This window comes from Desmodus rotundus, chromosome 12 (assembly GCF_022682495.2).
Source record: "Desmodus rotundus isolate HL8 chromosome 12, HLdesRot8A.1, whole genome shotgun sequence".
NCBI lineage: Eukaryota > Metazoa > Chordata > Mammalia > Chiroptera > Phyllostomidae > Desmodus > Desmodus rotundus.
Genome location: NC_071398.1, coordinates 46234860 through 46245781, shown reverse-complemented (window position 1 = coordinate 46245781; position 10922 = coordinate 46234860). Strand labels below are relative to the sequence as shown.

General features: G+C 59.3%; 1 protein-coding gene across 3 annotated transcripts; it reads left to right on the top strand.

The window, feature by feature from the left end:
* Positions 1–1422: 1422 nt before the first annotated feature.
* IL4I1 (interleukin 4 induced 1) lies at positions 1423–10729 on the top strand. Of its 3 annotated transcripts, none has more exons than XM_045200441.2 (8): positions 1451–1572; positions 5411–5445; positions 5534–5772; positions 6427–6539; positions 7064–7265; positions 8811–8879; positions 9231–9367; positions 9794–10729. In XM_045200441.2, the coding sequence occupies exons 1-8, from the start codon at positions 1568–1570 to the stop codon at positions 10698–10700; spliced, it is 1707 nt and encodes a 568-aa protein (XP_045056376.2). In that variant the 5' UTR covers positions 1451–1567; the 3' UTR covers positions 10701–10729. The 3 variants fall into 3 exon arrangements, with proteins under 3 accessions (XP_024422102.2, XP_045056376.2, XP_045056377.2); XM_045200442.3 differs by lacking the exon at positions 1451–1572 and adding an exon at positions 5012–5096; XM_024566334.3 differs by lacking the exon at positions 5411–5445 and having other exon boundaries at positions 1423–1572.
* The last annotated feature ends 193 nt before the right edge of the window (positions 10730–10922 follow it).

Sequence of the window (10922 nt, the reverse complement as noted above, 5' to 3'; positions counted from 1 at the left end):
GGATCAGGGATCCATCAGGTGTTTAAAACAGCTAGGGATTTCCAGAGGGGCAACAGCCTTCCATCTCCTAGGTGGGGTTGAAATGGGATTCCCAAGCGGTGGTGTGCTGGTCAGCGTGTGCAGCAGGCCCCTCTCCAGGCGGGGGAATCCCTGGCGGCTGGCATGTGCCAGTTCCCACGTTGTGAATGGTTCTGCCATGGCCGATTGCAGGCCGCCAACCTGGAGTCACCCAACACGGATTCAAGAAATTGATGCACGCTCTACAGATAGGATTGTAAAATGTAAGCAAATACTTAGGAAGTAAAGAATGTTGAGTATTCCTGGTATTTTTTTTTAACAAAATTGTAAATATATATAAATTTTTAATAATGGCTTGAAATCCAAACCAAAGATCGTGAGAATTAACCAGTAGACTCCTGAACTGGTACGGGCCAGCTCCAGCACACCACGGCTCCCTCAAAACTAAGAGTTTTTAAGAGTCTGGACCCAGGGCAGCGGCTGAGGCCTTCCCCGGAACAAAACCCCTCGCCCTCTGCAGCCAGGTCTGCTTCATGACGTCAGCCAGCCCCCAGCCCGGCTGAACTGTCCCAAGCTGCCCCATGCCCGTCCCACAGCTCTCTCCTTGGCAGTGTTCACTTCATACAGGGACCCACCTGGGCACCCCACACCTTGCTTGCATCTTGGTTCAACCCCACAAGCCCCAAAGTTTTCCCCGAGGCAGAAACCAGCCTGCTGCCCTGCTCTGCGGGCTCGGGTCTGGGTTGGGGCTGTGGGGTCACATCAGACCCCCCTGGTTCTAAGGACACAGACCCCCAAGTCCGCTGAACTGGCAATGACAATATCACTCAAATGCAATGTGAGCTCTTACTTGAATCTTGATTCATATCAGTTAAGAAAACTTTTGGAGGCGTTTGGGGAAATGTAGACATTGATTTAATGACATTTGAAATGTGATCAAGGTATTGTAGTTTCATTTTTTTAAAAAGTAAGATCTTTTAGAGCAGAGGTTGGCAAACTGAGGTCCCACTTCCTGTTTTCATAAATAAAGTTTTGTTGGAACATAGCCATACCCATTCATTTATATGTTGTCACTGCTTGGAGGGCAGAGTTGAGTAGGTGAAAAGGAGTCTGTGGCCCTAAAGGCTTCAAATATTTACAGAAAAGTTTGCAAACTCCTGTTTTACAGAAACATGCCACAAGTATTTAACTACAAGTTAATCGTATGTCTGGGGTTCACTTTAAAATAATTCAACATGGGAGGGAGAAAATGTAAATGAAGCATGAAGGGCTGTGAGTCAGCGAAGGCACTTGGATTCCTCACCCTAGTCTCTCTGTTTTGATATATGCTTTTAACTTCCCCCAATAAGCTTTTGAGAAGGGAGGGCCTGCCCGCCCCAACCTCCCAACGCTCTGACCCCACAGCAGGACTGTGGCACCACTGGTCTAACAGGGAAATCAGGACAGAGCCACGACTTTTCACCCCGGTTCCGTACACACCCGACGATGACTTCTGTCCCAGGCTAACCAGAAAGGCCATGGGCACTGAGAGAGCCCCCCAGGCCCAGCCATGCAGTGAGTGCTCCTGGGGCCCCGGGGCTTTGGAAATGGGAAGGAGGGGCAGGGGGGTTCCAGGAAAACGGTCTCTCTGTCCAGGGGTCAGGCCAGAGGTCAGGGCCTCAGCAAGGCTGCCCTCTGCCCTCTGTCCGCCTCCCCCACCCAGGTCTGGAGCCTTCTGCCTGGGGCCCTGGGCATCCCCTGCGCAGCCTCTGCCCCTCCCTGGCACTAAGTGAAAGTTTTAATACCAACCGGTCAGGGTCTTTGGGCCAACTCGGGGAAAAGATTACACGTAAGGCACTCGCCCTGTTCCCTAACCTCTGTGGCCACCACCACCATTAACTGCCTGGATGAAGCACAGAGGTCCCCAGGGGGGCAGGTAAGGTCTCTGGCTGCTTTGGACTTGACCTTAACCCCATTAGAATCATCTTTGTGGTTCTAGAAGCAAACCAAACACAACAAGGTTTTCTCCCTAAAGACAGTTTCTATCTGGAAGGCTTGATGTTGTCTAGAAACACCACCACGAAGCCAAACTAACCCAAAATTAACTGAAGCAGATGCACGACCTGTGGGGAAGCCCAGGCCTTTCCCCTCAACTGTCCCCACCCCCCTGAGTCTTGCCATGTGTCTGTGTGTCCGTCTGTGTGTCCTGCCTACCGGCTTAGGGAACCTAACCTCATCGAAATCCCTTTACCAACCCATCCCACCTTACCCACACACTACATTTCAGTCTAGTGCCAGTCTCCTTGGTATTACTGGGAATGGCTCTGGAAGGTCCAGTCAGTCCCCCAAAGCAGTCCGCATGCGACTCACCATCACCCGACCTCAAAACAGCCTCCTCTATGCAGCCCTCCTGCCCACTGTACCCAGGTCTCCTTCCTGGACCATATCTGGCCACTCTTGGGAGTCCCACCCAGTACCAGCCTAACCCCAGAAACAGTTGGCACTGTCCGGGGGTATTTCGGGTTGTCACAGCTTGAGGGGCATGCATTACTGGCATCTAGTGGGTCGAGGCCAGTGATGCTGCTCAACACCCTGTGGGCACGGGGCGGGCCCCACAAAGAGGGCTCCATGTGGCAATAGTGCTGAGGTGGAGAGTCGCTGCCCTCGCCCTATCCCTTGTCCACCAGCCCAAGCTTGTTGCCAATAGCAGGGTGGTTGGGAACAGGGCTGGAGCTGGGCCACTGGGACTAAACCCAGGCTCTGCCACTTTTTAGCTGGTGACTTTCTGAGCCTCAGTTTTGCACGTGGTAAAGTGGGGACAACTGACTGTCCTTCCCCCTTGTCGAGTTGCTCCTGGAGTAAACATGTGTAAAGTGTCTGGCACATGGGATGGAACAGCCCCCCCAGTCTCCACAGCAGCAGCAAGGATACTGGGCAGGCCCCACCCTGGCAGGCCCAGGCTCGCAATGTGGGGCTGGCTCCTGCTTTGGGGGAGCTCCCTGAATCCTGCCCAGCCTCCCTCCCTCTCTCCCTCCCTCTGCCCTGCTGACTCCTCGAACTGGTGTCCTGGGGGAGGCCTGCGCTCCACCTCTCTCCCTAGAGTCCAGGAGGCAAGCTGGGAGTGTGCCCAGAGCCAGAGGGACCTTGGAAAGGAATCCTGTATGGGAAAGCCCAGCGGGGACGGTGGGGGGGGTGCCCAGGGACCCCAGCAGGGCCCCCCAGCCACTCTGGGGACTGATGCTCCAGGCCTGGCAGCCCCTGGGTCTGCTGCCTCCACCCCTTTCCACTTCCACATTATTTCTGCTTCCTTTCTCTGTGGGGGAATTTGCTGTGAGGCTGCATGGCACTGGGACCTCTGGGCGGGGGACACCTGCCCATTCCCACTGTGGGGCCTGGGGCAGATGCCTTCCCTTCTGCAGGCCAGGTCCCCTCCCTCACGGAGTCTGGGACTGGAGGGAAATCTATGCTCCATGTACAGCGGCTTCTGCTGCGAGTGAGGGCTAGCCCAGGTGGCACTCCTAGCCCCATGTCACTGTGCGGGAAGCCGGCGGGCCTCTGCTCTGAGGCCTTGGGCAGGTCCTGGGCTTTTCCCCTAACTGCCCACTCACCACCTCTGAGTCTCAGTCTTGTCCTTTGTCAAAGCAGCACTGTGAGGTCCCCAGTGAATGCAAAGCTCTGAGCCTAGGAACCACCTCAGAGCGGGTGTCACCGGGGACAGTCCCTGCTGCTCCTGTTTTACTGACATGTGCCCTTTGCTTTTGCTCCGTCTCCAAGCTCTGTCCAGCTCACCGATGTTGTTTCCTTGGCTGCTGCCTCCCTGCCCCTCACCCCTTCACCATATGCTTTCTCACTTGCATGCACCCCTGCACTCCTGCCCCCCACCAAACCACATCCCTCTTCAATTCACGGCTCGGACTTTCCAGTCCTGTTGCCGCCTTTCCTTCTCCCCCACAGCCTGGAGCCCTCTCCTCCCACCCCAACCAGTCTCCCATTGCTTCTCCACCCCCACCCACTTCAGGGGACTGGCCATGTTCCCCTTGACAAAGCCCCATAGCCACAAGACCCCCCGTGGGAGGGGCTCCTCATAGCCCAGTCATCTTGTTCTCACTGCCTGCCACCCACCCCTCAGAAGAAGAGTGCCCCAGAGATGGGGGTGGCAAGGCAGACAGGCAGAAGGTGTCCCCATTCTCCAGGCTGTGCCGAGCCCCACAGTACTCTCCATGCAGGGATGCCTAGGCCTGGGGCAGGCATACCCTGCCTGGGCTGCTCCCCGGCAGCGCCCTGGGCGAGGGGCACTCAGGGAGGTCCATTCCAGCATCCCCACGGTAGGCAGCTGGCATTTCTTGGGGAGCAGGTTCTGGTACTACCCTGGGTGTGGCCACAGGCCTGACCTAGATTCAGGACCTAACCCTCAACAGCGGTACACTGGAGCCACAGAGGGGAAGGCCCTGCCCAGGCCCCCGGCTGGGAGGTCCCAGGCCAGGATGTAGACCTAGCCCAGAGCCTGCCTCTGAGCACCGCACCCGCTACCTGCGAGTCCCACTGTGGTGCCTGTTTCACAGATGGGGATACAGGCTCAAACCGGCCCTGTGGGAGGGGACGGGAGCCAGAAAGTGCCATTCAGGGCACAGCAACAGCTGACACAGAGAGGATTCAGAGGCTGTCCCAGGGAACATGCAGTACCAAGGCCAGAGACCCCCTCTCCCCGTCAGAGTGAAGGAGGCAGCGAGAGCAAAGAGAAGGCAGATGTAGGGAACCAGCTCCAAGCTGCCTGGCCACCCCTGGATGGTTAATTATGAGTTTGTTCCCGCCCTCCCACCCCAGAACTATTTGGGGCAAGAGGAGGAAATTACACCAATTGGTTTCCTCCCGATCCCCTGCCCCACAGGCGTCTCCCTCCAGCCTCAGTTCAACTCTGACCACCTGACCCTGAGACCCAGGAGAGCAGTTTCGTTTCCCCCCTGCAGCCCAATTTCCCAGAGGGAGGGGAGGGGTGGGGAGGGCAGGCGGGGCGGAGCTGGTATAAGGACAGAGAAAGGGGGGACCCGCAGACAAGCAGAGGAGACAGGCAGTGTTGCTGCTATCCTGGGACAGCCAAGGTACAGAAGAGGCTGGGGCGGGGCGGGGCGGGGTAGGGCACAGAAACAGAGACAAGGAGGTGAGGGAAGAGGAAAGAAAGACAGGGAGATGAGGAAAAGCAGGAATAGAGAAGAGAAAGAGACAAGGAGGCAGAGATGGGGAGAGGAGGGCACAGAACAGGGGACTTCAGGACCTGGGACAGGGGACTGCGTGACCCAGATCAGGGGTCAGACGCATCCACAGAGAGTGGCAGCCCTAGGGGAGAGGGCCGAGCTGGGGGCTGGGTGGGTCTCAGGCCCCTGTCACAGCGGCCCTTGCTTCCCCTCCAACCCAGACACCATCTCCCAGTGACAGTCATGGACTCGCGGGGTAAGTAAGCAGAGGAGGGGGCACTGGGGGGTGCAGAACCTGCTCTCCCCCCTACCCACATACCCACTGACCCTGTCCTCCTCCCCAGCCCAGCGCCTCCTTGCCCTGGTCCCCATCCTTCTGGGCCTGGTGGCCTCCCTGGAGTGGAAGGCTGTCCACAGCCAGGACCCCTTTGAGAGATGCATGCAGGATCCCGACTATGAGCAGCTGCTCAGGGTTGTGACCCTGGGCCTCAATCGGACCCTAGTGCCCCAGAGGGTGATTGTGGTTGGTGCTGGTGTGGCCGGGCTGGTGGCCGCCAAGGTGCTCAGCGATGCCGGACACAAGGTGAGAAGTGCTGCTTGCAGTCTTTCCTGCTTTGAGTCTTTCCTGCTGCAGTGGGAGGGACACATCCCTGTGGAGGGGTGGAAATGGCGGGGGGAGGGGAATGGGGAGCTATGCTTCCTTCCGTGTAGTCTGGGAGTGAGGCCTGAAACCCGTGCTCTACCGTGAACCCGAGGGAGGGAGCATGTGCTGCACCCAGAGGCCTTTAACTCCCTGTCCTCCCTCTGTCACCCAGAGGGAAGTTCCTGGAAACTTCCTCCAAACTTTTGGGGGGAATTTGTGTTGTGAAGATGGACACTCTGCCCAAGGGGAAGTGCCCCCTGAGGTCTAATCACTGTCCCTCTCACTGAAATCCAAGAGAGAAAGTTGAACCTGGCCGGGGACATATGAGAAATTTCCCCCTCCTTGAGCTGGGAAGTCCCTCTTTAACCTGGCCAGCAGCCTCCCTGTTGCAGTCTGGAAATTGTACTGTACTTGCTCACTGTTACATTCTGTTCTCCCAGCAGCCCCTCCCACTTCCCCATAAAGAAAGGGACCCTTGTCCCGTCTGGGTCTGTCGTGCTGTGGGGATGGATGGTGGGGGACTGGCACAGGGTGGGGATGGGGGTCAGTGGGAGGAGCTGAAGAGCCCTGCTTGAGGTCTCCCGCATCCCCCAGGTCACCATCCTGGAGGCAGACAGCAGGATCGGGGGCCGCATCCTCACCTACCGGGATGAGAAGACGGGCTGGATCGGGGAGCTGGGAGCCATGCGCATGCCCCGATCACACAGGTAAGGCCAGGCTCAACCAGTTCCCCCACTCACTGCCCCTGGACTTCAACTCTGACCCCAAACCTGTCCCCCCACCCCCACACCGTCAAGTCATGTAGAGACCCAGCCTCCGACTCTGTTCTTTCCCTAACCCCAGCCCCTCCACTGTACCCCTGGAGTGCTCAGGCCGTGAAGTCCAGCTGGACCCCTAGGTAGCCCCGCCCAGCACCTCTGGACCCCCAGCCCTACCTCCCCCACCCTAGTCCCTTCCCCATCCCAAGCCCCCACCAAACCCCAGTGAACGCCAGCTCTCACTCCAAGCCCAATCCTACAGCAGGACAGCCCTCAGGCTCCCAACCTTGCTCCCATTTCATTCCCATCCCTGGCACTGATGACTTCAAGTCTAGCCCTCTCCAGCCTCCTGCCCATCTCCAAACTCCATCCCCAGCTGCCCTCCCCGCCCCCTTCCCTTCTTTATGCCCTGGGGGGAGAGGGGACCCCTATCCCCGCTGCTGCACCCTCACCAGCTTTGCCTGCTCCCTCAGGATCCTCCACAAACTCTGCAAGAGCCTGGGACTCAACCTCACCGAGTTCATCCAGTATGACGAGAACGCGTGGACACAAGTGAGCGATGTGAAGCTGCGGAACTACGTGGTGGAGAAAATGCCCGAGAAGCTGGGCTACGACCTGCGCCCCCAGGAGCAGGGCCGCTCGCCGGAGTCCATCTTCCAGATGGCTCTCAACAAGGTGGGCACACCCTCCAGGGCTGCAGCCCTGGGCTCCACACCGCTCTGGCCCGTGTCCCCTTGGCTCCCCCCGGCCTGGCCGTCCTTCTCCCCCTCGTGCTTCTGTTCTCCCATTGCCGCCGCCTCTTCTGTCTTTAGTTCTCCCACTGGCTTGGCCGGTCCCCAAAGCGCCATCAACCTTTGCTCTCCGATCTGTTGTCATCCACACACTGTCCTGGACAGCCTCACCTGTCTGCACCTGCAGGCAGGTGTCTTCCACATCCAGCTCCTGAGACCCACCCCCAAGACCCTGGTACTCAGCATCTTCCCCGACCCTCTCATGCTCCTGGGTTCCCCATCTCACAATGGCCCTGTCACCCCCCACTCCCCAATCGCAAGGCGGACTCCCAGGTGCCATCCTCACTGTCTGTCCCCCACCCCGTCCCATCCTTGCACTGACTCTCTTACACTGTTCCCATGTCTTTGTCACCACAGCCCTGGCCCCAATTCAGGTCTCATCCTCTCCCCTGGATCCTCCCTGTCCTGCCTGCCCTACCTGGAAGGCCCTTTCCCTTTTCCACCCAGGGAACTCTGTTCATCTCTTAAGAACCAACTCCAATGTCCCCTCCTCCAGGAAGTCCTCCCTGATGCCCTCAGGAATGAGCTGTCCCCCACCCCCACTTTCTGTGGCAGCTCCTAACTGTCCATCTTCCCTTCTGGACAAGGGTGGGCACCTTGTTCAGGCCACTTCTGTGTTGGAGAGTGAGGGAGGGAAGGGCTCATCCTTCAGGGAGTCCCATGGCCACGGCGGGGAAGCCAGGTTGACAAAGAAGAGGGTTGGCTGAAATCAGATGGGGCAGTGAGGAGATGAGACTGGAACAGGGTAGTGAAGGATGGCCACGGGTGTGCTAGGAAGAGATGAGGCAGGGGGACAAGTGCAGGGGTGTGGCAGCGGGGGAGAGATGAGGTTGATCTGGGCACTAGGTATTGTCCTTAGAATGGGAGCCTTCTTAAGAGATGGCGACCAAGGGGCTGCCAGGAGCCTCGGATACTGGGCTGAGGGGCTAAAATTCTGTGGCTCCAGGTGCCGGGCGGCCATGACAGGGCCCTGGGCAGGGGAGGGGCTGGTGAATAACCCCCTCAGCGGTCATGCCCAGCAGAAGGGATTCCACTTCTGTCGTGCCCAGAACGACCCAGGAGACAGTTGGTGGGCACGAGAACAACATAGCACTGAGACAGATGCAGCCCCCACCCACACGGAGCTCAGAGCTGAGGACAGACAGATGCAGGCGGAGCAGCACCCAGCTGGGATGAACATTTCAGGGCTCAAGTGTGCCAGGGGGAGGAGAGGCATGAGGGACTCAGGAGGACTTCCCAGAGTAGTGACATCTGAGTAGCACTGGAGGGCAAGGCCAAGGTCACAGCCGGGGCAAAGGCCAGGCAGCCTGAACAAGAGTGGTCAGTGGCCAGCCTTGGGCAGGAGAAGGAAGAGAACCCAGGTCCAGACCCTGGGCCCAACCTGCGGCATCCCGCCCCGCAGCTCAGCAGTCTTCTTGTCCCACTGCAGGCCCTCAGGGACGTCAGGACACTGGGCTGCAGAAAGGCAATGAAGAAGTTTGACAGTCACACACTCCTGGTGAGTGGGGCCTCAGTGTCCCTGTCTGAAACCATGGCCAGGAGGATGCCCGTGGAGTCAGAAGTCAGAGGCCCAAAACTCAGAGGGCAGGAACCTGGGACCCTGGCCTGACGTAGCCCCCCTGCCTGACCATAGGGCTGGACATGCCCCATTTCTGGGCTTCTGTTTCCTCATCTGTCACAAGAGGGCATGCGGACCGGACCCCTAAGGTCCAGGGAACTGGACTGGACTAAGCAGATGGTGGTGGCACATAATGGGGAGGTTCAGCTGGGAGGGACCCCTTTGGAGTGGGGCCAAACTGGCAGGTGCAACTTGCCTGGGCTCTGACCCTGGCCTGCGCCCACTCCCCAGGAATACCTCCTCGGGGAGGGGAACCTGAGCTGGGCCGCTGCGCAGCTCCTGGGAGACGTGATGTCCAAGGACGGCTTCTTCTACCTCAGCTTTGCAGAGGCCCTGCGGGCTCACAGTTGCCTCAGCGATCACCTTCGGTGAGGGACGGGGCCTGTGGGGCCAATGGGGGCAAGCAACCCAGCGGATGCGGTGGTGATGGGGAGCCTGTATGGGGCGGGCCGGGCTGGGGAGAATGGTGCAGGGACCAAAGGGGAGGAGGACAGGGCACCTCGGTCTGGCCACGCTCTCCCCTACATCCCAGGTTATGTGGAGGAAATAGGTAAGGAAGGTTGGGTAGAATGGCGTGGTCCAGAAGAGGCAGGGTTCCCGGGTTACACAGTTCTCTGCTTGCTGGTCCTTGGAGGACGTGTGGAAGTAGAGGCAGTAGAGGGTGGATGAGTGGGTGGGGTTTTCGGGGAGCAGGCAGGTGAAAACTAGAACAGGTGCCTGGGAGTGCCCAGAGCCGGGCCTGCGGAAAGGGGCAAGGCCCGAGAGCCAGGGTCAAGCTCCCGCCCTGCCCCCAGGTATAGCCGCATCATGGGAGGCTGGGACCTGCTGCCCCGCGCACTGCTGAGCTCGCTGTCGGTGCCGGTGGTGCTGCACGCTCCCGTCACGGGACTAACACAGGAGACGCACGAGGTGCGCGTGCACATAGGGACTTCGCACCGGGGCCGGAGTCTGAAGACTATGGCCGCCGATGTGGTGCTGCTGACGGCCAGCGGGCCGGCACTGCAGCGCATGAAATTCTCTCCGCCACTGTCCCGCAAGTGGCAAGAGGCACTGCACGCGCTGCACTACGTGCCAGCCACCAAGGTGTTCCTGAGCTTCCGCCGGCCCTTCTGGCACGATGAGCACATCCTGGGCGGCCATTCGAACACTGACCGCCCCTCGAGAAAGATCATCTACCCGCCACCGGGCGAAGGTGCGCTGCTCCTGGCCTCTTACACGTGGTCAGACGCGGCGGCCTCGTTCGCTGGCCTGAGCCTGGAAGAGGCACTGCAGGTGGCGCTCGAGGACGTGGCGGCGTTGCACGGGCCGATTGTGTATCGGCTCTGGGACGGCACCGGCGTTATGAAGCGCTGGGCGGAGGATCCGCACAGCCAGGGCGCATTCGTGCTGCAGCCGCCGATGCTCGGGCAAGACATCGACAAGGAGTACCGGGAGGACTTCAACTGGGCCATTCCCTATGGGCGCATCTACTTCGCTGGCGAGCACACTGCCTACCCGCACGGCTGGGTGGAGACGGCCGTCAAGTCGGCGCTGCGTGCCGCGGTGTTGATAAACAGCCTGGAAAAGCCCCTGCCCATGGAAATGGGGCCCGTGCGCATGGTGGAGGCTCCTGTGGACAGCCACACCCTGTGTGAATCTGAAAAAGGGGGAGCCCTCCACTCTCCAGATGTATATATGACCTCTCCACCCACAACCAGCTAGACGACCCGGTATTAAAGTATTTTCGGAAAAAGCCGCGTGGTCTTGCCCTGTCCCTGGCGCAGCTGCTTCCCCAATGGGCTTGCGGCAAAGCCGTCAGCCCTCACAGAGCCCCGGAAGCCGTCCTCCTCTTGCCTGGGCAGCAGGACTTCATGGGGTGAGGACGGACGCTGCTTTGCACCACTGGTGCATGGTAACCGCAGGACTGGGCCTGACGGTGGCGAC

Bases quoted from the DNA above. Each gene is read 5' to 3' on its own strand.
- IL4I1 (XM_045200441.2), top strand. The intron at 6,540-7,063 runs GTAAGGCCAGGC...CTGCTCCCTCAG, and splicing joins CGCATGCCCCGATCACACAG to GATCCTCCACAAACTCTGCA. The intron at 8,880-9,230 runs GTGAGTGGGGCC...CCCACTCCCCAG, and splicing joins TTGACAGTCACACACTCCTG to GAATACCTCCTCGGGGAGGG.